This window comes from Petaurus breviceps, unplaced genomic scaffold, assembly GCF_028583685.1.
Source record: "Petaurus breviceps papuanus isolate PSGF00001 unplaced genomic scaffold, PetGlider_PUasm1.0 90849, whole genome shotgun sequence".
NCBI classification, from domain to species: domain Eukaryota; kingdom Metazoa; phylum Chordata; class Mammalia; order Diprotodontia; family Petauridae; genus Petaurus; species Petaurus breviceps.
In genome coordinates, this window is record NW_027187361.1 from 17,749,814 (window position 1) to 17,775,825 (window position 26,012).

Consider the following 26,012-nt stretch of genomic DNA (forward strand, 5'->3'; position numbering starts at 1 on the left):
TCCTTGTGGTTGTGAATGACTATGTTTTGCACACAGATGCATCAGTCTCGTGGGAGTTGCCATCCAAGCATAGAAGACCATCTCTTCTCCCAGGAGCATAGGAAAGTGTATAGTGTGGGAAGAACTGCAGGAACATCTAGAAGTTCAAGGCAGATGAATGAACTCCAAGAAAGGAACCAGTAATAATTACAAATATGTCTAGCAGGAAAAATAAGAGAACCTGTGCAAGGAAGGAAAGCTCAACCTCACTCAACCTCACAAGACTAACATCAGTGACTGGAATGTGTGTCTACAGGGGTACCTGATTCAAAAGAAACAGGATAGAGAGAAGGGGACAAATGACGTTATATGTTGAAAAGCTGTGTATTAATGAGGAAAAATTTAAGAACTAGAGGATGTTGGAGAGCCCTGGGGTGGAGAAAAACAGCAAGAACAGAAGCAGCATTGTCATCAGAGTGTACCACAGATTGCCTGGACTGAAAGGGAAAGTAGATGAGTTTTGAAAACAGATTATAAGCATGACACAGAGGTGTATGAAGTGATAGTGATGGGGGACTTTAGTTATTCAGATATTGGCTGGAACTCTCCCTCGGCCATAAGTGGATCAGCTTATGATTTGGAGCCTTGACTTAATGGTGATTTTATTCTTTCAAAAGGTGGAGGAAACAACAAAGGGAAATTCTATTCTGAATAAGATCCTTAAGAACAGCCAGGTTGTTGCAGTCACGTGTCCAGTGATAAGAACCTGGTTGGGGGAGGGGGAGGGTGTAAACACATCCTTTTAGAATTTGTAATAGAAAACGAGAGGAAAGCAAGAAATTGGTCTGATGGGCACGGTAGATCTTAAAGAGTCTATTTCCAAGAAACGACAGGTAGGATGCCAACAACTGGAATTCTACAGGGTAGCAATTGCTGTGAGGAGGAAAGGGAGAATCATCTAAAAAGATGACTAGCTGATGAACTAGGAATCCAGCCAACCTTGATTTTCTTTCTTTGTTTTGTAATTCCTATAAATTTATTTTTGGTTTTCACCATGCCCTTCCACAAGATTTTGAGTTCCAAATTTTCCAGTGTTGATTTTTAAAAGACAGGTATGGAAGATGAATATAAAAGCATGGCGTGGTCCTGCAAGATTTTTAAGGCAAATGGTTCTCAGGGTGCAAATTCCCTGCCCCTCCCCACTCCCTGTCTTCTATGACTTTGTTAAGTTCTCTCTCATATCGGAACTTGGCTTTGACTTCTGGATCAAATGAGACAATAAAAGAGGTTGGCATATTAGTAAGTGCCTTAAAATGCATATTCTCTTTCCTTCTCTTCTGGAAAAATTCTAAATTATTATTAAAAGGGTGGTTGAATATCTACAGAAGGAAGCAATGATCGTCAAGTCAAAGCAGACAATTAACCTTATTTCCTTTTTTGACAGTCACTAGAGATAGACCAAGAAAATGTTGTAAATATAATTCCCTTGGATTTTTGTAATTTGACAAAATCTCTTGTACTATTCTTTTGGGGGGGGGATGGCAATCGAGGTTAAGTGACTTACCCAGGGTCACACAATTAGTAAGTGTCTGAGGCAGGGTCTTTGTGTTTGTGTATGGGGGAAGTATGGGTTGGACTTGAAGGTCTTTAGGGTCACTTCGAGCACGTGAGATTCTGCATTTCTGAATCAGGGCACTCTCACAGCTTCCAAAGTGAAGGACAGCATGAGTGGACCCCAGGATGCTTGTGCCCTTCTGTGGAGGGACGCCTCCATTTTTTTCTTAGTTTCTTCCTGTAGCCGTCCTAGCACAGCCATTTATGTATGATTTGTGTCAGACAAACAGAAAGCCAATTTAATTACTTGAGCTAAATTAAAAGGGCAGACGGTAAATTCTGTGGGCACATCTTAGGATCTACTTTCAAAGCTTCTGCACCCCATATTCCTTTGTGCTCTTGCTGTACTTGTAAATCAAAGCCACATTGTCAAACTTGTAAACACTGGCAATCTGCTCCCCTTCATATAAGGAGCTGTGCAAAGACTGTGCCCGCATCAGATAGAAGTTCTCTCTTGCCCTGATACAAGAGCTGACACCCACACTCAGTCAGTCCGTACCTTCTTTTAGACATGGATGTGCCCAAAATGAGATTTCTTGGCCTTAAAATTAAGAGAGTTTTGACTCTCCTGGATATTTTGTAGGTGTTAGGAATTAACTACCCCTAACCATTGAAAAAAAAAAACAATCAAACCTAAAAGACTTACTATTTTAGATGAAAAAGCTTGATATAGGCCCTGAGATTTTTTTTAAAACATGATTAAAGTCAAAGGAGCCCTTAACCTTTTTACCGCTGTGCCTGACCCAAACAACCATTTTATATAAACTGCTCCTTGAGACTCATGAATTGGGAAGACCTGGGGGGAGAGGGGTGGGGGAGAGGAACATTAGTGTCCCATTTTTGATCCATTATTACTTGGTGTGACTGACTGACAGTCATGTTGGTAGGAGAGAAGAACTTGGGCCTATTAGAAATGCCTTTAATTTTTAGGTCTAGAAAGCAGGACGTGATGATCCTGGCTAGGTGTGATCCTGACTTAATTTGCCTAAAGGTATTGCTTGTTTCTTAGAAGTCATCTGGGGGCCATAAATTGGCAGGCATCAGGAATATAAAGAAGTTCCTGTTCACTCTGGTTCCCCTTGAATTCATAGGCACAGAGTTGGGGGAGGGGTTCCATGTAAATTATGGACCTTTGGCATGGACCCCTTCTCATTATAATGTTTTGAAATAATTAAAGAAAATGCTAAATTTTATTCAGAGTTTAGAGAAAATAAAGATGTTGTTCTTGCCGTCCTAGGTCATAGGCCCCTTTCACGAGGGTCTGTAAATCCCAGATGAAGAACTCTGGTTCGGAGGAAAGAACACCAGATTTGGTGTCAGGACTCCGGGCTCGAATCCCACTTTATAATCTTACGAGCTCTCAGACTGTGAATAAGTGACTTCATTGCTCTGAACCAGTTTCCATATCTGTAAAATAAGGCTAGTAATACTACATAAATGTGAACAGCTAGTATTAGCACTATTAGTGTGAATAATAAATTCCCTTGAAGGGGTCATATTATTTGACTTTATACTGCATATTTCCATTGGGCTGGACCCAGTGACTATATTTTATATACAGTTTCAAATAGTGCAAATTTAGATACATGCAATCACTTCAAGGAATTCATTATTTGCACTAATCTGGACTTGGCTTGTATAGCAAAGTTTCTTGGTACTGAAACCAGTTCATTTGCTTATGCCTGTATAATAGGTTAATATTTTTTTAAGCTGATTAATCAGAAAGCCCTACGACTTTAGATTTGACTCCAGTATTGGTTTTAAACTAAATAGTACTTGTGAACTTTTGGTCCAAAGAATGTTTGAATTCTTCTGCAACCAGTGTTTTTAGGGAAATAACATTATGATGAATTTATAGTGTGAAAATCACAGTGAATAGTGTTGACCCAGTTTCTTAGAATATAGGACTTGGGCAGAATATGTGTTCTTTGAGTCTTTATTTACTTCTTACTCCTGCTGAACAGGAGTTAGACCTCCCCTGTTTTCTATTCATGCGCTCTGATCAGCCAATTAATACCTAATAATTAAAAAAAACCCACTTGATTTGGAATAAAAAATTCAAGCACAGGAAGGGCAGAAGGGTGTTAATGATAACTATTTAGAGAAGGCAGGAAGTGAGTGGAAACCACAGGAAATATAGGTGGTGAAAAAATGAAGCTCCCTACTTCCAAATCCTCACCCAAGCTATTAACTATAACTATATTCTAATTTTTCACTTTGAACAGAGGCCATTTTAATTTATTTTAATGAAAATCCTCTTTAAAAACATTTGAAAACATTAATCTTTAATTCTACTTAGCATTCTATTTGGGGAATCTGTGCTTAAAACATTATTTTATTCCTTTTTATTAAAAACTTTGAAGACATACACTTTTTAAAGCAATCTCTTATAATAGAATTTATTTGATATTTGTGCTATGTATTATGTTCTTGAATTTAGTTTTCATCTTTAGATGAAGGGCTGTACATTACTTTCACTGAGTGGTAAGCCATGATGTTATTTATAATGAAATATTTTCCCCTTTCCTCTTCTTTTTCTCCTATTCTCTAGGCTTTGAATTTGGCCTATTCCAGCATTTATAGCAACTACAGAAACTTTGTGGGTCCTCCACATTTTAAAGTCATCTGCAGACTTCTTGGCTATCAGGGCATTGCTGTGGTAATGGAAGAGTTACTGAAGGTCGTCAAGAGCCTGGTAAATTTACAAGTTTATATTTCTCCCATCTGTTCTTTTTCCTTTATCTGGACATTTTAATTCATGTAAGTTGAAAGAAAATGTAGGTCTGATAATCCTGTTTTTGCTTCTGTCTACTGTGATTCTGCTACTTTTTTTTTTTTTTAAGAATGGATACAATTTAGCTTCATGGATATCTTAACTCCTGTTGGGATTACTGCCACCCATCTTCTCTATGTAGAATCTAAGAAGGAATAGTTCCAGGCTATTTTTATTGATTTGTCTGATTTAAACACATACGCACTACACACACACACATGCCTTCTTTTCCTTAAAAAGAAAGGTACTGTACAAATATAAAAGTACTATTAATATTTTGGTTGTTGGGTTCAATTTGAAAAATAAAAAACTACCTACTACCAAAGCATTGTAGAAAAATTATTGCTGAGAAAATTGAAATATTTTAAACAGATCACTTTTAGAAAATATTTTCCTCTCATTTTTCTCCCCCACCCTCCCCACCATTTTTCTTTCCTCATGTGACTAGGATTTCTAGCTGATACAGTCAGTAAGATGGAACGCCTATATATAAATTCCAATTTACAAGTATAACCCATGGCTGAGGGTCTTAAATTTGGGATTACACAGATTTGGGATTCTTGGGAGTCTTCTTAATCTTAGCACTTTTGTTCATTTTGTCTTTACACAGATTTCCTTAGGAACGTCATAATTTTAAAAATGTCAGTGTGTATAAAAGGTGTGTATAAAAGCTGTCATGGAAGTACAGAGGATAAATTAGTGCATGCCAGATATAGGACAGCTTTTATTTTGTGCCAGAGAAAGAATGCAGAAGGTTCACAGGAGCCCAAATAAGAAATTTACTCTCCTTTCCCTGTAGTTTATATTGCCACGATCTATACAAGTTTCAAACCTTATAGTGTTACCCTAAGGGTTGGGAATTATCCAGAATAAAAACAGACTTGGAGCTGCATTAGTGTTAATCTTTTACATTCTTTTGAACCCTTTCTACCCCAGGGACCTTTACAGGTCTACAAGCCTAAAAGTACAACCCGAAGTATTAAGACAACCCTCTTCTTCCTCTTCTCCCCTCCAGAAGGAAAACAACCCTGAACTTGCCAGGGAAGAAACCCCCATTCACACTGGAGCTGCATGGTCTGGATATTTCACAGTAGTAAGGGACTATAAAGTCCTAGCTTTGGGTCTCTGGCTCATGACCCAGTCCCCTTACTGTTCCTTAAGCTTAAGTGATCAGTAGCACAGCGAGTAAGAGCACCGGCTCCAGTGTTGAGAAGACATTAAACTCTTAAACTTCATCCAGTTCTTCCAACTCTCCTATGTTTCCTTTTAAAAATTGTTTTTTTTTAAATTAACTAATATTTTTTCTATTTCCCTTGGTAAAAAAGAATAGAAAAACAAAATTTTTACAATAAATATGAAAGATAAATTCACATATTGGCCATATCCAAAGAAGTATGTCTCATTCTACATCTTATTCCATCACTTCTACACTAGGAGATGGGTAGCACCATTCATCACTGGTCTTCCAGAATCATGGTGATCATTATGGTTTATCAGAGATCTTAAGTCCTTCAGAATTTGTTTGGATAATGTTGTTGTAATATCCCTTGGTTCTGTTCACTTTATTCTGAATCAGTTCATCCAACTCTTCACAGGTTAGCCAAGATCCAGAGCTTCCAAATCTTTTGTTTTTTAAAACATGAATTTGGAGGAAGTATTTCAGTTATTGAGAAAAAAAGAATAGACTTCTTTCTTTCCCTACTGGAAGCTGAGAGGTTTCTTTTTAGCAAGATAGTATAGAATAAGCCTATATGAAAAGTGAAATAAGGTTGTTTTGGATAAATTGACATTTTTATGTGTGCTGTTAACTTTATCCTTACTTTCCTTTTTGGGCAGCTTTCTGGAATGGCCTCTTGTGGCGTTTTCTTTGATTTTGTAGAAGTGCATCTTCCTCTTTCAAAAAAATATTAAGAAAGTATTTAAAAGTTATTCTAGATTTAAGCCTTTGTACTGGAAAGAGAAACCTTATCATCCTTTAAGTTCTACTTAAAATAAAAAAGTCCCACACTGAAAACATTCTACATTATTCTTTTTTTTTTTTTTTAAAGCAATCGGGGTTAAGTAACTTGCTTAAGGTTACACAGCCAGTTATTCCCGGGTGTGGTGCTGAGTATCTGAGCCCGGACCTGATCCAGGTCATCCCGACACTAGAGCCGGTGCTCCCACTCGCTGAGCCACCTGGCCACCCCTAAGCAATTGGGGTTAAGTAACTTGCTCAAGGTTACACAGCCAGGTGTTTCTGGGTGGGTGCTAAGTGTCTGAGCCCGGGATTCGATCTCCAGGTCTTCTCAACACTGGAGCCGGTGCTCTTACTTGCTGTGCTACCTGGCCGCCCCTACATTATTCTTATCAAAAGCCTAATCAGGGAGACTTCTAGGTCAACTGACCAACCAAGTGGAAGGCTAGACGATTTCTCTTGTGCTTTTCACCTCTCAGACCTCTCCAGAATTAGAATTGTGTGTAAGAGATAAAGCAGTTTCAGTTGTCTTCACAGTATGTGACACTAACGAGGTCCACTTTCCACTTTCTCTGCCACCCCCAGGCCATCCAGTGGCTTGCATTTGAATTCAGCTCAGTACTACCCTATGGCACTACATCCTGAGGCACAGACACACAAAATGGTAAAAGCTTGTGTTCTCTGGGACTGAAAAGTGGAAATACAGCAGTAATCAGCCTTCAGAGAACTAGGACAAGATGCCAGAATGTGCTTTAGGCCACTGGGCCTAAAACAAATCCTCATGGGGCCAGTTCTTTCCTTTTCGAAGTAGTTGGGGCAGAGACTGAGGCTGGTGAACTAGGGATTCCCTAGAATAGGAGGAGGCTGAGATAGTTTTGATCAGTCCACAGAGAAACCTCTCCCAAAGGGGAAAGAGTCAGAAAGTGAACAATAAGAGAAACATAAGACAAAAAGACTGAAATTATCAGAACTCTCATGAGGAAGAATACTTCATTAAAAACTTTGGACATAAGCTTTCCACTCTGACTACTGACACTCCCTGGCTTCATTTAAGTCCCAACTAGAATGACACCTTCTATAGGAAGGCTTCCCCAACCTCTCCTAATTTCAGTACCTTCCTCTCATTAAGTATTTCCTATTTATTCCGTACATAGCTTGCTTTTCTTTGCATGTTGTTTCCTCCATTAGTGTTTAGCAGAGTGCCTGGCACATAATAAGTACTGCATGATTGATGCTAATAACAGAAGGGGAAATGGCCTCCAGGTCATCTGAATACGGCCAGACATTGATGAATAAATATTGCAAAGCAAAGGAAAGTGAATCAACACCTGTTGAAGCCCAGGACCCTGTGGATTCTCTGGAGAGAACAAAATCCCAACAAAATGTTTCTCAGTGGTTCAAGAGAGAAATAAAGAATTATGAAAGTAGACTTTATGGACTACACACCGGAAATAATTGGGAGAGTGGAAATAGTATCGCTTTGGCAAATCTCATCAAAGAAACAAAAAGAGAACAGCAGATTGGGAATGCAAAAGTTTTCTGTAGAAATGAGATTTTAGTTACGATCTAAAGGAAACCAGGGAAACCAATACGTGAGGATGAGGAGGGAGAGCGTTCCTGGCAGAAGTGAAGGATAATCTGGAAGAGAAGAGGCCAAAAGCAGTCATGTGACAGGAAAACATGATCTCTATAAAAACTAAACATATCAACCTCAAAGACAGGCAGTATTGAGCCAACTTAAAGTTCCCCCCAAAGAACACAAGTCAAAAAACCCAAATACCATAATGCAAGAAATAATCAAATAAACTGCCCAAAACTTCTGAACACAGAAAACAAAGTGGCAATCAAAATAATCCATAGATGGCCTCTGGTAAAAAAAAAAAAAAAAAGAAAGAAAGTATGGTGCTACAAACTGCAAAACACGTAGTGGATAAATTTATAGTTTCAGTGGCAAACAAACAGTTCTGCAAGTGATCAGAAGAAAAACCTTCAAATATAAAGGAAAAGCAATTTGAATAATTCAAGACTATTCTCCATCCACTAGAAACCACAGGAGATTGAAAAATATGCACTGAAAATCAGAGGAGCCCAAGGTGACATCCCAGCAAACCCAAGGTGAAAAACACACCTTGCAAACCCAAACCTGACCATTAATGAAAAAAAGATGGATGTTCAATAAAAAGAGTCATTTGAACCATTCTTACAAAGAAAACCAGACCTGAGCAGATTGTTTGCTTTGAAAACACTGCAGAGGGTGGAAATACAAGAAAGATAAACATATATACTGTACCTAGGGAAGGCCCAGGTAATAAATTACCCTAGAATAAAAGGGGAGGGGAGGTGGAGAAAGGCCTTATCAGTTTTTAATTGTACCCCCAAATCCCTCTCTCTCCCCTGACCATTCCAGGAAAAACTCCTTCCTAAAAGGATTAGGTTAATGATCAGGCTAAGAGAAGTCTTTGATTACTTCCATTGATAAGGAAGTTGGAAAGGAGAATGAGAGAGAAGGAAAGGAAAGAGAAGCAGCATTTAGTAAGTACCTACTATGTTCCAGGCACTGTATCAAGTATTTTATTTATTTTATTTGATTTACAAATAAATATTTATCTTTATTTTACAAATATTATCTCATTTGATCCTCACAACAATCCTGTTATTATCTGTATTTTACAAATAAGGAAACTGAGGCAGATAGTGCTTAAATGACAGGGTCACACAGTGATTTAATGGTTTTAAGAAAATGATTCTCCAAGGGCTTGCTAAAAGTTGAGGGGATGTTCTCTTTGATGAAGCAAGATGTTAATTGAACTGTTACTCAGTTGTGAAGCTTTGCTCAGTCTTGATTATACAGTTTTGTCTTCTGTCTCGGAAATGCTATTTATAACTCCAAAATGGCTTATGGGAGAGAGATTGTTCAAGGCCATGGACCAACTTTAATTCTGCCCATCTTTAGTGCTCTCTAAGCAGAAATGTTGACTAAATAGGAGACATATAAGTCTATGAATAGTCCATAGTAAGAGCAGAAAGCAAAGTACAGATCTTCTGTAATTCCTTACATCATCTCCAGCTTTGGGGATACCATGTAGTGATCATCTTGTTCCAAGAGGCTTGCTACTTAAATACTCCACCCCTCTCTCTAGTCTTAAACCTAGAGCCATTTTCAGCACAGTCTCCAGGGCTGGAGTTCTGTTTCTTATGTGAGAAGTCTAGATTTCCAAGATCGCTCCATTTGGGTCAACAATATCTCCCGGCTCCACAAAGGAGGCTGCGGTCCAGAAACATTGTCTGTAAACTCCCTTCACCACATGGGTAAACACATGGAGCTCCCATGATGCTTTTCTAGGACATTATCATTGCCTCAGCTTCTGCTGTTTTTTGAACTGGGTACATTCATTCTTGAATCTTGAGTCTCTGACCTATGTGAGCACATGTATTTCCTGTGTACTCTGCTGTGAGGGAGCTATTAATGACTCTTGATGGAAAGTCCCTCTATGTATACGTGGCCTTCCCTTATCTCTATAAAGCAGATTGGCTTCTCCCAGAATTTCAACGGCAAGACAGAAAAGGAGCTTTTGTAATGCTTTAAAGTTTACCCCCAAAAATGCTTTCCTCCACATGCCATTTTGAGGTAACCCAGGTGCTGAATAGCTTATTTACAAAGGCAGAGCAGAATGTCAACTCCTTGGATGAAGGGCTTGTTTCTTCTTCTCTGTAGCATATAATGGTGTGATTAGGTGATTGATTAATTGGTTCTCAGATCTTCTGGCTCCAAAAGTTTTTTTGTTTTTTTCCAGCACCCCAAAATAGAAGAAGTAGAGGGGTAAAAAAGAACTCAGACTGGATGGGAGTCAGAACTTTGGGAGCAGAAAAAAGTGGGAGACCAATATCACGTTTGACATTTTTAAGGCCTTTCAAAATAAAAAACGTTGACAGAGACAGATATTCTGGTGACCTACTATTTTCCTTGGCTCTCTTGTTGAATCTGGACCTTGTGGTCTTGTTGTGAAGGTGGTAGCTGACTACGTGGAGAGAAGGAAAGGCCGTGTAAATAAGGGCTTCTGCAGACACTTACTCTGGAGTACTCACTGGGCCAAAGGCTCAGTAGGTGCTCTCTTTTTCTGATAAAGAACACACCTGGCACGAGGCAAGAATGATGCTTTTCATCAGTATAGTGTACATTATTGATCAGTTCATGCCCATTATTATCATTTTAAACTTATTTTCTGAACCTGTGACTGTTAGAACTTTCTCACCCTGTTCGTTTTTAAAGCCCTTGACTTGATTCTTGTTAAAATAGATTTTTATTGACATTTTGTGCTTTTTACATAACTCACATTTCTCTCTGTCCTTCCCCACTTACCCTCCCAAAGTACTGTCCCTTCTAACAAAGAATAATTTTTTTAAATAAAAAAGGGGGAAAAAAAAACACTCGTCAAAATTACATTAAAAAAGAACTCTGCTGTTCTGTGCAGTGTTCCATACCATGAACATCCCCTTCTGCCCAAGAGTGAAGGGAATGTCTTTTCACATCATTTCTTCAAGTCTAAGCTTGTCATTATAACATCACAACGTTCGGTTTCATTTGTTTTGTGGTTTGTGTTCTTTCTGTTTACACTCTTATAAACCTTTTATATCTTGTTTTCTTTGTTTCACTTTGAGTCAATTCATATAAGTCTTACCATACTAAGCTCTATTCATCATGTTCATCTTATAACATTAATACTCCATTACATTACATTGCATATAGTACCATTTATTTAGCCTTTCCCCAATCAGTATGCATTTTCCTTGTTTGTCATCCTTTGCTAACACAGAAAAGTGCAGTTATAATATATATGAAAGGGCTCCCCAAAGCTTTTTCTTTTTTTTTTGGTCAGTGACTTCCTTGGGGCTTATATCTAGAATCTCTAGGTATCAGCATTTTGTTTTGTTTTGTTTTGGAGGGGGGAAGGTAGGGCAGTTTGTGTTAAGTGACTTGCCCAAGGTCACACAGCTAGTTTTTGTGTTGTGTCTGAGGCTGGGTTTGAACTCAGGTCCTCCCGACTCCAGGGCCGGTGCTCTATTCACTGTGTCACCTACCTGCCCCGGGCATCGGCATTTTGATCCACTTTATTTGTATAATTCCAAATTGTTTTCCAAAACAGTTGTGCTAATTCACAGGTCTACCAGTAATGCTTTAGTATACTCATCTTTCTACAGCCCCTGAACACAATGGATACTTAGTCGTACTGATATGGAGGGTTATGGAATTCCTTCACCAGTGCAGATTGCAGCTCTTCCATTCTTTTTCTTGCTTTGAAATTCTTGTCCTCGCCTTCCTTCCATAGAAGTCCCACAGGCACGCGGGTTAGTTAGAACCTCAACAACATGTACCAAGATATCCTTCAGCCTAAATCCATCTTGTATCTCTCATTCTTTCTTCATGACTGGCCATCTCCTTTTTCAGTCGCTCATGCCTTTGGTGATATCTTTCACCTAATTTCTTCAAATGCAGGTCATCATTGATAAAATGCCATTATAGCCTCCTTATGTCCGCCATGTGCATGTTGTCTTTTGTGATGGCCAGTGATATACCATCACTGTGGGATTGTTAATCTAGAGCTGGGGGGGCTTCAGGCCACCTAGCCCAGTCCCTTCATTCTGCAGATGGAGTGACTTCCTCAAAGCTACAGAGTTGGATTTTGAACCCAGGTTCTGAAACTACAAACCCAGTGCCTTTTCTGCTATACCACAATGATGGATTTTTGCAAGATATTTAGGAATAAATTCTAGTAATTATATCATTTTGAAGACTGGGAGATTTGCAGTGTCCAGGAGCCTTGCCAGGGACTGAACATGTGGGAGTCAGAGTTCTTAGCAATAATTTGGCAGCAGCAGTGGTGCCCTTGGAGTCTTGTAAGGAAAGCATACTTGGCAGTTTCCTCTTTCTGGCCTTGCTTTTAAAATATTTCTTCAGTAATATCTTTAAAAAAATTTTTTTTAATTAACAAAAATTTATCTCCACCCCTGGTCCATTGAGCGGGGGAAAAGAAAAAGAAAATCCTTGTGACAAATATACATAGTCAGGCAAAACAAATTCTCACTTTGGCCACATTCCCCACCCTCTTGCAAAAAATTTATTCTCTACCCTGAGTCCCTTCTCTGTCAGAAGATGGGTAGCCTTCTTTCCACATCAGCCTTTTAGAATCATGGCTGGTGATTTGTGTTAAGCAGAGTAATCACATCTTTCAAAGTTGTTTGTCTTTGTACTGCGATACCAAGAGTATTGCTGGAGTCACGGTCCTTGATGAAAGGGATTTTGTTGTTCTGTGAATCTTGGATTCAGTTAAACGCCCACACCCAGGGACCTGGAAGGCCGTATGTTCCCCACTGCTGGTCTTGGGTGTGGAAAACTTTAAAAAGCATTGTAGCAGTACCAGTTCTCAGGTTTATTCTGAGCAAAAGCTTCTACTTTTGTCTATCTCTGGTTCTCTGAGTCATGGGTGCCACTGCCTTTTAAGGCTACCATCCTGACTATAGATAGGCCTTTGACAGTTGGACCAACCCTCAGACATGGTGAGTCAAAACTAATTTAAAATAAATCATTGGGACTCAGGACTTTTATCAAACAACAATATGATTAACTGGAGACCTAAGAGTAGCAGTTGAAGTTGAAAGGATTTATGAGGATCGAGTTAATGTTTGTAAAGTGCTTTATAACAAGATGTTAAGTGTAAAAGTACCCTTCCTCAGGCAGTGCCAGACTCACTGATGAAAGGCTTACTGATATTATTTCAATCTTAATAATAGCATAGAAATTGAAGCACAGAGGAGCAGTTAATTTATATTGGGTCAGTTAGCAAGCCAGCCATAAACCTTAGGCCTCCTAACTCTCTACAAATACATGAGATCTTTGACAGCATTTAACACTGGCTTTGTGGAAGGAGTTTTATAAGAAAAAGAATCATAGTACAATCGTGGCTGCAGCGCTAGAAGTGACTGCCGAGTCTAGCCTCCTCATTTAATTAGGGAAACTCAGTCTTAAAGAAGTTAAGTGACTTGCCCAGATCACCCAGCTAGTGGGATTCTGAGGTAGGGTTTGAACTCAGAGCTTCCTGACTCCCAAGTCCAATGCTCTGTGGCATCTTGTCCAACAAATCACACTTGGTAGTAAGCATCCAAGGTAGAATTTGAATCTAGATCCTCTGAGTCCAGAGCCAGGATTTTTTCTACAGTTATGAAACCTTGTTATTGAAGTCCTTGTCATCAGGTCTGAAGATGTGCTGTGTAGAACAGAAATAGCCAACACAAGGGACCCAACCCTCCAGAGTGCTGCTGGAACCAGATTAAAATGTGATTGGGAAACGGTTAACAAAACAAATACAGTAGAACACAAATGATGTTAATCTATGGTTTTCTCAATCAGCATGGTGTCCGCGGGAGAACCTCATGCACAGTTTCCTGGTGCTGTTTCTGTCTGAACTTGACAGCCCATTGTTTTTATCTTTAGTGCCTACACACTGTGGGAGAATGGGGTGCAGACCCTGTAGTTTCATAACAAAGTATGATAATGGTTTATAATGAACCATTTCAATAGGTAGAAGCCTTTCATAGAAAAGGGGAGACCAGACTAAGCTGAGCTGCCATTCCTGCATCAGGAATCTTTGGTAGTCCTATCATAACAGGGGGTAGAAATTCTCCACGAGGCATAAATGGAATGGAATGCACTTGTACCCTCAGAAATGACCACTCTGAAGAATTCCAGAAAATGAAAGGACTGTATGAACTGATACAGTGCAAAGTAAGGAAAAGCAGGAGAGTGATACAAATGCAGTGACTTAAGTAACAGCATCAGTGGCAGCCAAGCTCAGCCAATGCTCAACTGCATTGATCAGTCTTGGTCCTAGAGAAGAGATAAGAAAACACGCTTCCCTTCTCTCAGCACATGGATGTAGAACGTTGCATACAACCAGACAAATCTTTTGTTTCTCAGTTCCGCTTACCTGTTTTTCTTCATTTACTGGGAAGGGTTCAGTGGAAGGTAAGTTGGGAAATCTGACTGGTGGTGAATATTCAGGGCCACAGCAGCTCATAGAAACTGTCCGGTAATGTTTGGGGGTGTGATCTGTTAGTGTCTGGAGCTCCCCCATTGGTGAAATCAGACCTTATGAATTACCAAAGTATTCTTAGTAACACAAGTTTACCAATGTTTGTGTTCCCTGTAGCTGCAAGGTACCATTCTGCAGTATGTGAAGACATTGATGGAAGTGATGCCAAAGATCTGTCGATTGCCCAGACATGAGTATGGCTCTCCTGGTGAGTGAGAGAGAGTCAGTGTGTGTGTCTGTGTCCCTGTTCCCTTTTGTTACTAAAATGCAATGTAAATAAGCTATTGACAATTAACTGGACTACATCATCAGTTAAGCAACAGAGTTTTTATTAAGTATCTACTATGCCTTTAGGCACTGGGGCTGTAAGTACAAAGAATGAAACAGTCCCTACTTTCAGAGGGCTTCCATTCTAATGGAGGGGCTCAGTACATGTACCATACTGTACATAGTACTTAAACATAAAACAAAGAAATATGAATATACACAAAATAGTTCGAAGTAGCTTGGGAGGGAGAACATTTGGGATCAGGAAAGGCTTCATTCAGAAGACTGTGTACTTGAATTGGTTCTTGAAGGAAGAGAGGGGATCTGTAAAGAAGGTGCCTTTTCTAGGCATGTGGTGTGGCCAGTGAAAAGACTGGGAGAGGAGGTGGAGTGCTTTCACAAGAAATGGAGAGAAGACCAGTCTGACTGGATCAGAGTGGGGGAGAGGGAAATAATGTCCAATGAAGATGACAAAATAAGTGGAAAGACCTTTTTTTTTTTTTTTTAATGATGCATCAAACTGATGGCTTTGAAATGAGTACCAGAATTCTATTAAATCCTGATGGAGGAAGGAGGAAGTGTGGGCTGGTATTAAGTAGCCTGGCTTGTGTTTGAAGAACATTAATGCTAAAATGAAGCTAGGATTCTCCATTCTCAAGGAATCCACTGTTTGTTAGTAATGTTCAGATTTGGGGAAAAGAGTATGATGCCACAAAAAGCAGTCTCTAGCCACATGCAAATAGATCTCACTTTTCTGATCTTTGCATTTGGATCCAATCCATTTAGAAACTCAGGCTTTTGCAGGTGCATTTGAGAGGCAACCCCCAGGAAGGACAGACATGAAAAGCCGTTCCATTCCTATGTGTATCAGTGTGATAACAAATCACAGCCGCCTCGTCACCCTCTTTGAGGAGGAGGCAGAGACCCATATTTAAATCTACAAGCTCTTTCCACTCCCCTCTTGGCTGAGGAAGAACTTCATGAGCCCTATCCCAGAATGAAATGTCTTGGCCTCTGGCTCCAGTGCCAGAAGTCCCCTGAATCTCTGCTTAGTTCTGGTTTCTTTTACCTTGAAGTAATTTAGCAGTCCCTGACTTTTATTCCCCCAATCAGGCGCTTCATTAGGAAGGTTTGATTGGGTTCAATTGATTAAATCAGACTCTGACCTTCCAGGCTGTTTTTACAGATTTTTCTTCTAATGAGAGTTCATCCCTACTTAAGGGAACATAAGCTACAGATGGGCATATTAGGTCTTTAGAAGCTTTGACCAAAGATTCTGTTCCCATGGTAACAGTCTTAAAGGGGCTTGCAGCATAGTTATTTTGGGGCTATTCAGATAGATAGTTTTAATGATTTCAATAGCGTAGTCTCATCTTTTGGTGAAAATTGAACCTTGCAGGAGTCTTTATCTTTAAAAAAGAAAACAAGTTTCTTTCTTTAAAAAAAATTGCCTTTCCCTTGAAAGATATAAAATGAAAATATTTTCCTTGTTTGGTAAAGTAACTGAGTGTAGCGGCAAGCACCCCGGCGTCCTCAGGGTTTGCCGCTCACACAGGTTCTTGGATCTGCTTTGTTAAAGGAAAGCAACTCAAAATGGGTTAACAAGCTTACTTTAATCAGTCAGACATATATCGTTTACCTTGTTCAGGAGAAAAGGTCAGCACCCTGAACCTCAAAGTATACAGGCATAATTATCAAGACAGAAACATCAAGTAGACAGATTTCCAAACTGTCCAACCATTACATCCATACCCAGTCAACATCTGGGTTTCCACATTCTGGGTTTTTCAAAGCCGGGGGACTCTCAACAACAAATGGCTTCCCAGAATTCAGATCAAATCACAGAACACTTCTCAAAGTGAGTCCCAAAAACAACGCTACACATCAGGGCTTATATAGCCTTCTCCTGGCTCAGAGAATGTAACAACCTTATTGACTCACTGGCCAATCAAGAAGTATCTACTGAAAAACAAGCCTCCCACCCCAGGCTTCAGGTGCACATTAGCCTAGGGGCAGGGAAGATCTTTAAAATTTACATTCTTATTACACTGAGTTTGATAGTTGACATAATCTGTGATGGGTTATAAAATGTTCTCACGCATCATACATTTCTAATAGAGCTGTTGTTCAAAGCCAGTTCTCTGTCACAAAGCCTTCCTACAGCCCTGACGTGTGTGTGTTCAGTGTTTGTGCTCACAAGACAAAATCAGAGAGCCCAAATTATTATAAATGATAATAATAGCATGTATATAGAACTTTAAGGTTCGCAAAGCACTTTTATTTTTTCTCATTTTATTCTCACAGTAACCCTGGGAGGTAGGTGCTCTTATGGCCTTTATTTTAAAGAGGAGGAAATGGAAGCCAAGAGAACTTATGACTCTAGTAAGTCATTCCACCTCTATTTGCCTCGGTTTCCTCAGCTGTAAAGCAGGGGATCTCAAGTCCCTACCTACCAGGGTTGTTGTGAGAACAAAATGAGACACAGCATGCTAAGCACTTTACCTCATTTTGTCCTTAGGCACTCAATAAATATTGTTCTCCTTCCTTCCTTCCTCCCTTCCTTCTATTCCTTCCTTCCTTTCTTCCTCCCTCCCTTCCTTCTATTTCTCCCTCCCTCCTTTCCTTCCTTCCTCCCTCCCTCCCTTCCTTCCTTCCTTTATCCCTACCTTCCTTCCTTCCTTCCTCCCTCCTTCCCTTCCCTCCCCTTCGTGCCGAGTAAGTATCTGAGGCAGGATTCAAATAGTCTTCCTGATACCATTTTATCCATGGTGCCACTTAGCTGTGTAAAAGAGCCAAAATGTTAATATTTTTACTGGTTGGGTGGAAGGAAAGTTAGAAAAGATGGAGACAGAAGCAAAGATGAGAGGATGATGTTAACAAGAACTTAAGGTGAAAGATTACTGTCCATAGTCTGAGAAGTGTTTGTATTAGAGGCAGGCACTAGAGCTGTGATTGCACTGGTCTAGGGCACTCCTGGTTCAGTCCCTCCACCAGTGCAGGGCAGCACCTCTCTGCACCTTCTTGTCTCAGAGAGCTGTGCAGAGCCCACGACCAGGTCACACAGTCAGTGTGTGTGTCAAAGGTGGCACTTGAGGCCCAGGCCTCCCTAGTTTGGAGGTGGCCCGTATGTCCATTCTGCCACTGAGGTGAGCTATATAATGTGACAGGTTAAACTGAGTCATCAGGAGTTGGGGGATTCAGTCATTCATTGAAATCCAAGCTGTCACTGTAGCAGCACAGTACAATGAACTTTCTCCTACCATCTTAGCTAGAAAAATAAAAGGATGCATGCAGTTAAGACACAATTCATTTGACAAGCATCTTTCACTTACTCTGTGGTAAGCACTGTTTTAGAGCACCAGGGGAGTTACAAATGACGTTTGCAACATGGTCCTGGCCTCTCCATAAACTAGGAGATGTGACGCACATATAAAAAGTCAACTAAAGAAAAAATGGTATGAGAATAAGTGAGTGTGAATAAGTGGACCAAGGGGCGGCTAGGTGGCTCAGTGAATAGAGCATTGGCCCTGGAGTCAGGAGGACTTGAGTTCAGATTTGGCCTCATACACTTAATACAAAACTAGCCGTGTGACCTTGGGCAAGTCACTTAACCCCAATTGCCCTACCTTCCCCCCCTCCAAAAAACAATAAATAAATAAATAAGTGGACCAAGATAGTAAATACCAGAAAAGCTTAGAAAAGCCAGAAATCTCTGTAGCTTGGCACAGTGCCTGGTATATCGTAGACGCTTAATAAATGTTTATTGACTGACTAGTTACGGAGGATCTCAGGTAGGAGATAAGACTTGAGTTGGACCACGAGGGCTGTGAATTTGGATAAAGAGGAGAGATGAACTAATGAAGGCCTTCTAGGAGAGAAAACCATCAAGAAAATTTGACACAGAGTATGTATGATTAGGGTTCTTGAAGAAGGAGAGTGGGGGTAAAGTTGGGAAAGTCTGAGGAGACAAGATTGTGAAAGGTCTTAAGTGCGAGTTGGAGCGCTAACTTGGAGTTCTTTGTACAAAAGATAGTTAGGCTGCGTAGTACTTGAAATTCTTGGTCATAATCCTTGCCCTTCCACAGCCCTCCCATCGTGAATGCAGGTCTCCAGAATTCTATCCATTCTCAAGTTTCCTTAGCCGCTTTGCATCAGAGCTGAAACGTGGCATCTGCCGCACACGCTCTTTGGGGATGGCACTGGGGTGCAGGAATGGAAGGCTGACATTTGGGGGATCCCCTCTGCTTTATTTGGCTCATTTCCTTTCATCAGCCTGTTTTTAATGAGGACTGTCACACCCGAGTAATAGGAAATGCTGTCCTGAACGCCGTACTTCCCCCCTTCTTGCTGACATCACAATTAGAGCCTTCCCCTTAACAAAGTGTTTTCTTTCTAACCCTTCTTCGGCCTGGGGCACTTAGTCTGACAAGCGCAGCTGCTTTCAAGAGAAGTGTTTTTTAGGTTTGTTCTTTCAGTGAACTTGGTAATTGAAGCTTTTCTGCTGCTTAATCATTTTGCATTGGGTCCCTTGAGACTTTGGAGGAGACCTCCAAATGAACAAATAAAAACTCTCAAGGGACCCAGTGCAGAAAGCAAGCTATGATGTCGATGCACCCATGAGGTCATCCTGGTACCTTGCACACAGCGGGTATTTGAGGAACGAACCATTTCAGAGCCACGGGCTGATGGAGAGTTTTGACTGCCTTTACTGTGGTTATGTTTTATCTTGGTGCCCTTGATAAATACTATGTTAAGTACAAAAAAGAGGAAACTTTTGTGTGTGTGTGTGTGTGTGTGTGTGTGTGTGTAAAATCAGTGGCCTACTAAAAAAGGTTCCCAAGCTCTGCATGAGACAGTAGTTGCTGATACTCTATAGAAGGAGAGTGGGGGCACCTTGCCATTTTGGTGCCCATGTGCTCCTTTCTGTGTCCTCAGGTACTAATTTTTCTGATGCCAAGATTTTAGATTTAAAATAAAACTCAGAGGAGTTCTAATCCATTCTAATCTACTTATTTAGGTAAGGAAACTAAAGTCCAGTGTGAGAGGTGACTTTCCTAAGGTCACACATGAAGTAACAAGTAGAAAGGCATCATTTGAACCTAGGTCCTCTTCCTTCCCAACACTCTTTCCTCTGTTATGCTGCTGCCTGAGGACACAGGATTGAAAGGTAGATGAGTGGTAGAGGGGCAGGTAAGGGTTATAGACTGATATCCAGCAGATCATTCAGAAAGCCTATAGAAAGCGCTACCACTCCATTAGACTGGCCCTAGAACTTGCTGTCATGAACCCTCTGACAGTTTGGTGGAGGCTGTGAATGCCTTCTCACAATAAGGGCACAAAGTAAAATATGTAGGATTACAGATGAAACCAATCATATTGAAATACACTTGTAAAAATATTTTTAAAAACGAATTCACAGACCCCAGGTTAAGAACTCTTGTCCCAGGCAAGTGGTATTCCTCTGGAAATGCACACCATTTAGGCATCCTCTCAGGCAGACGTATTGCACAGAGAGCTTCCAAAGCTTACAGAAGCCAGTACCATCAATGACAGTTTTTAGCTCATTAGCTTGCTTTCATTTGACATCACATTATAGATAAATCAGTAAGCATTTAATTAGGGGACTACTATTTGATGGGCATCATGCTAGGTTCTGGGGATATAAATACAAAGAATGAAACAATGCATGAGATGTATAAATATAACTATAAGGAAATATTAACCACAAGGTTATTTGGGAGGGAGGGTAGAGCATTTGGGGGGACTCAGGAAGGCCTTCAAAGGAAGAAAGGGATTTGGTTGAGGCAGAGGTATAGGAGAAGAGACAGTGGCTTGGCCGTGTGTCAGGCAGGAGCCACAGGAGTTTGGGGTTCCAGCCTCTTGCAGGTTCACTCTTGATCTGGGCAGCCAGAGGACAGACATGGAGATATGATAAGGGGTTATTGGATTTATAATATAATGATGGGAGCAGCATCCCCTAATTACTTTTCTTGCAGGGGTGGGTGGGAATGGGAGTTCCCAACTCCCACAGTATCCCCTATGTCTCAATGGGGGCCAACTGAGATAAGCACAGCATTCCGCCCTAAGTGTTGATGGGGGCTGGCAAGGCAGGCCCAGCTTGACGTTTGTCTAAGTCTGTGAATTCCCCCTTTAGGTTCCCCACTTACTGACCAGTGCTCACTTGATTTATAGGGTCACAGACAAAGAAGGCAGTTTGCCAGCAGCAGCCTCACAAGTTTACATTAACTTTAGCAATATCAGGATGATTCAACATAGCGCACATGCAGTAGGCATTTACATCTAAACTCAAATGTTTACATTATCTTAAGATTAATTAATTAATATATAATAATTAAGATGCGCATATCATGGTGAGACTGTTTACAAGACACGAGCCTGGGAACTAGTAGGTTGTTATGGCCACGGATCCTGGGAACACTTAGTATGTTAAAAAGAATAACACAAGCCACCTTACATACAAGTAAGAAGAGAGTCTGTTCTAGGTATGGGAGAAAAGATAGAGACAGGAGATGGAATGGCCCAGAAAGAAAGCGAGTGTGGCTGTGCCACAGAGTTTATGAGGAGGAGTAAAACAAAAGGTTGGACCAGATAGTGCGTGTGTGTGTGTGTGTGTGTGTGTGTGTGTGTGTGCTGACCCTCTATCCACTAAGCCTTTACACTGTCGCATCCTAAAAAGTATAATACTGTAATTACACAGCCAGTGATCAGCAGTGCTCAGCACAGAGGCTAAAGGGCCCTGGCATTCACTTTAAGGAGTTTTTAATCTGCATAAATATGTTTAGTTGGATGGGGGAAGAGGCATAGGAGGGAATGACCCTGGCAGTGGGATAGACATTCCCTTAGCTTCCAAGTCTTGATCATACCTGAAGGTAAAGATATAAAAGTTGGAGAATGGGAGGGAACTGGATAAATTCTGTCTTCCCTTGCAATCCAAAGATGTTGATTCATGTGTAATGCCACTAATAAAGACTGTTAGGATTACCGATTCTAGGAAAGTAAATTTGCCAAGAGAAAGGACAATAAATCAAGTCCTAGCAAATTTTTATATATACGTGTGTGTGTTGATTTTTTTTCACAAATATTTGAACAGTTAAACCAGCTCTTTAAAACCAAATTCACTCAGATGTAAACTTCCTGGGGTCAGAGACTGCTTGGTTTTTGTCTTAGTATCCCCAGTGCTTAGCACAGAGTCTTACATAGAGTAAGTATTTAATACCTACTGATTGAATGAATATGGACCCTGAGAAGCAGCAGAATTCTGAATCAGAATAAACAGTTTTGGTTATTAGGGAAGGTGGAGGACTAGAGATGCGAAGTGCTTTATACCTTCTCAGATATATAGTCACTGTGTGGTTTCCATGTTTTTCTGTTTTTACAAGGAAAAATGGTGTAAGACAAGGCAATGATATTTTTTAGATCTACCATATAAAATACAAGTGCTGCTTTGTCTTTGGAAAATATACTTACTTAAACATAATATGCTACTCTGAAGTAAAACTGCAAGATGGGGTGGCTAGGTGGCGCAGTGAGTAGAGCCCCGGTCCAAGTCAGGAGGATCTGAGTTCAAATCCAGCCTCAGACACTTAACACTAGCCATGTGACCTTGGGAAATTCACTTAACCCCAATTGTCCTGCCCTCCCCCCTCCAAAAAAAAAAAGAGCAAAAACCAAAAAAACACCATGAGATGATCTGTTCCCTATTCCTTTTGCTATTTTTGGTTGAAAATGATTTGTACCCATTCCAAGATTCTCATACAGAAAAATTGGGGTATCCTGCCCACTCAGTCCCATATGAAATAAGGTAAATCTCTAGTGCTCACTTCCTCTTTGGATTTTTTAGGCTGGCTCTTTTTGTTATGATTCAGTGATTTATTTTCTAGTTATGAATTGCTCAGTAACTAGGAGGAGCTACCCTCCTACCTTAGGGGTAAAAAGGATCAGACCACTGACTAGAGGGAGTGGTCAGAGTCACTGTTCCTAATCCTTCTGCTGCCATTTCAGGAAACAGATTAAATTCAAGCTCCCAGTTAAAAAAAAAAATACTAAATTAATTATCTGGCATTTCCTACTGGACTCTGGTTTTAACCTAACCATGAGAAATAATCTGGCCAAAACCCTATCCCAGTCTCCTGGAGGTGATTTGAATTGGATAAAAATAGCTGATAAACCACGAGTTTAAAGATGACTATTAACGGAGAGAGGGAACTGTATTAAAAAGTCATTTAAGGGAAAGTACCTGTAAAATAGCTAGTCATAAGGAAATATGATCTTAAGCCAGAGCTACATGTCATATTTATATATGGAACCTGACTATTATGTTGTGGATACCCAGAAGTTAATTAAACAGTTTGCACTGTTAGGTGTAAGACATGATGCTAGGATTGCAGAATTAATAATTACAATGCAGAATTTTATATCAAGGATCTATATTCAAATGAGGAGTAAGGGGAAGCATGTAAAAACATCTATGATAAAAGGAAATATTCAGTAAATACATATGGTCAACAGGACTATGAGAAATTTGACTAAAGAGATGGTTTACTTAAGAATTAAGGAAAAGGTACATGGAAGAAGTGACTTCTGAGTTGGGCCTGAAGAAGGGAGTCTGTGCTGGGAGTGGGGGATAGTATAATCAAAGGCATAGACATGGGAGAGGAGGATGAAGGGACAGAATGGAGGATAGCCCATTGACATGCGTGAAGGGGAATGATATGGAATAAGACTGCAAATGTAGGTTGAAGACAGCTTAAGGAAAGTTTAAATATCATGATCAGAACTTTTATACTTGTTTCAAAAGGCAACGGATGGGGAACCACATTAAGGTTTTAGGGTAGGGTGTGACTTAAATAGAATGATGTGTTCAGAGTTCTACATGGATAGTGGTATGAAAATAATTGGAAGAAGGTGGGCTAAAGATAGGAAAACCATTTAGTATATTTCAGTACTCAAGATCAGTGGTTCCAGGAACCCCTACGAGTCCCTAAGACCCTTTCAGGGGTTCTGCAAAGTATTTTCATAATAATACTAAGCCGTCTTAATTTTGCTTTTGAATATGGTAAAATATTAATAGGTTTGGCTCACAGAAATAAAAGCTGTGTGGGGGAATCCTTAATTTTTTGTTTTTTTTTTTTTTGCATTTTGGAGAGGGGAAGGCAGGGCAGTTGGGGTTAAGTGACTTGCCCAGGTCACATAGCTAGTAAGTGTTAAGTGTCTGAGGCCAGATTTGAACTCAGGTCCTCCTGACTCCAGGGCCGGTGCTCTATTCATTACACCACCTAGTTGGCCCTCTTATTAATTTTTTTAAGTGCAAAGAGTTCCTGAGACAAAAAAGATATGAGCACAGCTATTCTAGATCAAAAAAGATTCGTGCCTTAACTAAGGTCAGAGAGGTAGCAGGGAAGCCATGACGACACAGTGTTACCGAGAGGAGAACAAATATCAAAGCAGTGGGAGGGAAGGAGGATTACCCAGTGTTAAATGCTGAATTTCTTGTCAAGGAATATGAGAACATAGTGGGAAAAAAAGGCCATTGGACATAAATGTGCCCAAGTATTAGAGTTTCTACATAGCAACCACAAAATTCTGAAGGAAACGATAGTGAAATCCCATTCAAGATAACTACAAAATTTGGAAGTCAACTCAGTAAGACACATTTTATGGTAAATAGTTACAAAACAAAGGCTTAAAAAGAGTTAGAGGGGTATTCATAGTTCATGATTAGGCTGTTCCAATATAATAAAAAAAATGAAGATACTTAGTGACATTAGAAGTTCAAAGAATCTTAGATTTAGAGCTGGAGAGGGCCTTTAAATATTATCAAGTCCAGCACCCTCATCTGTTAGATGAAAGAATCTGAGTCATACAGAGGTTAAATGATTTGCCCAAAAGGTCAGATCTGAACCTAGATCTTAAGTCTTGTGGCCTATCTACTATGTGATGATGCTTGCTTTCCTGAGTAAATTAGTTTATCAACACTCAGTCCTAGATCACTTTAATTTACAAAATGGTTACTTTCTAAGATCGGGCAAAATAATAAAATTCATTTCAAGAGAAAAAAAGCATAGAATCTCAAGAGAAAGAATAAAAAAAGGTAGGAATATAAGGAGAATAACATTTTCACATCTCATTATAAAGCAATAATCTTCAAAAACTATACGGTTCTATTAAAAATAAAAAAGTGAATAAACAGAACAGACTAGAATTAGAAATAAATTCAATAGCTCAGTGTTCATTTAAAACCCAAGAACATTTGACAGGAACTGCTAAGGAAACTAGAAATGCAGTTTCCCTCCTCCCCTTGTGGGAGAAAAGTTTAGACCAGAATCTTAAACTTTATAGCACAAAAAATGGAAGTTACCTTTTTTACTCTACCTAGGGGGAGAATTATTAGTCAAGGAAGAGGTACAGGTGATCATAGAAGATATAAAAAGGTAATTTTAATTGCATAAAGAAGAAAACCTTTTGCATGAACAATATCAACAAATTCAGGATAAGAAGAGAAAACTCTCAATTGAGGGAAAATAAGTTTTGCTTCTTGCTATTTGTGATTAAGGGCTGATATCCACGATGTGGAGGAAATGAACACAAAGATAATCATATGCCACTCCTTCAGGGATAAATGGTTAAAAGATATGAATAGGTTCAAAAGAAGTTTGAAAATATTAACTATGTGAAAGCCAGCTCCAAATCACTAAAAATTGGAAATGCAAATTAAAACACTTCCCAGGTTTCACCTTGCATCCTGCAAACTGGCAAAAATGACAAGAGGACAAAAAAAAAAGTCAGTGTCGGAAAGGCTGAGAGAAGATGGGCACATCAACAGAAAAATTGGTCAGTGGATCAGACTAATCAGCAAGAATTGGAAATAGTCAAACCCAGTAACTCAATTTTAGAAACACAAGAACAAAACTGACTCCCTAATACACAGTTCATAGAGTCAAGAATTGATCCAAATTACTCTGAAAATAGTTGAGAATTATTCCAAAAAGGTGATTAAATGGTTCCTGTCCTTTGACCCCAAGATCCCATTATTGCACATACCTCAAAGAAGGCAAAGACAAAAATAAATGTCTCATATACATTGAAATTTTCATAGCAGTATTTTTTGTGGTAATAAAGAACAGGAAACAAGGGGTGGCTAGGTGGCACGGTGAATAGAGTACCGGCCCTGGAGTCAGGAGGACCTGAGTTCAAGTGTGGCCTCGGACAACACAAAAAACCAGCCGTGACTTTGGACAAGTCACTTCACCCCAATTGCCCTACCTTCCTCCCTCCAAAAAGCAAAAAGAAAAATCTGGAAAAAAAAAAAAAAAAA

General features: G+C 39.8%; 1 protein-coding gene across 1 annotated transcript in view; it reads left to right on the top strand.

The window, feature by feature from the left end:
* The window catches only part of CYFIP1 (cytoplasmic FMR1 interacting protein 1), a 174,961-nt gene that overhangs the window by 140,103 nt on the left and 8,846 nt on the right, over window positions 1–26,012 (top strand). Inside the window, exons 24-25 of the mRNA XM_069072936.1 lie at window positions 4,145–4,288; window positions 14,528–14,618. Of these exons, the coding sequence (XP_068929037.1) occupies window positions 4,145–4,288; window positions 14,528–14,618 (235 nt within the window). The remainder of the gene's footprint in view (window positions 1–4,144; window positions 4,289–14,527; window positions 14,619–26,012) is intronic.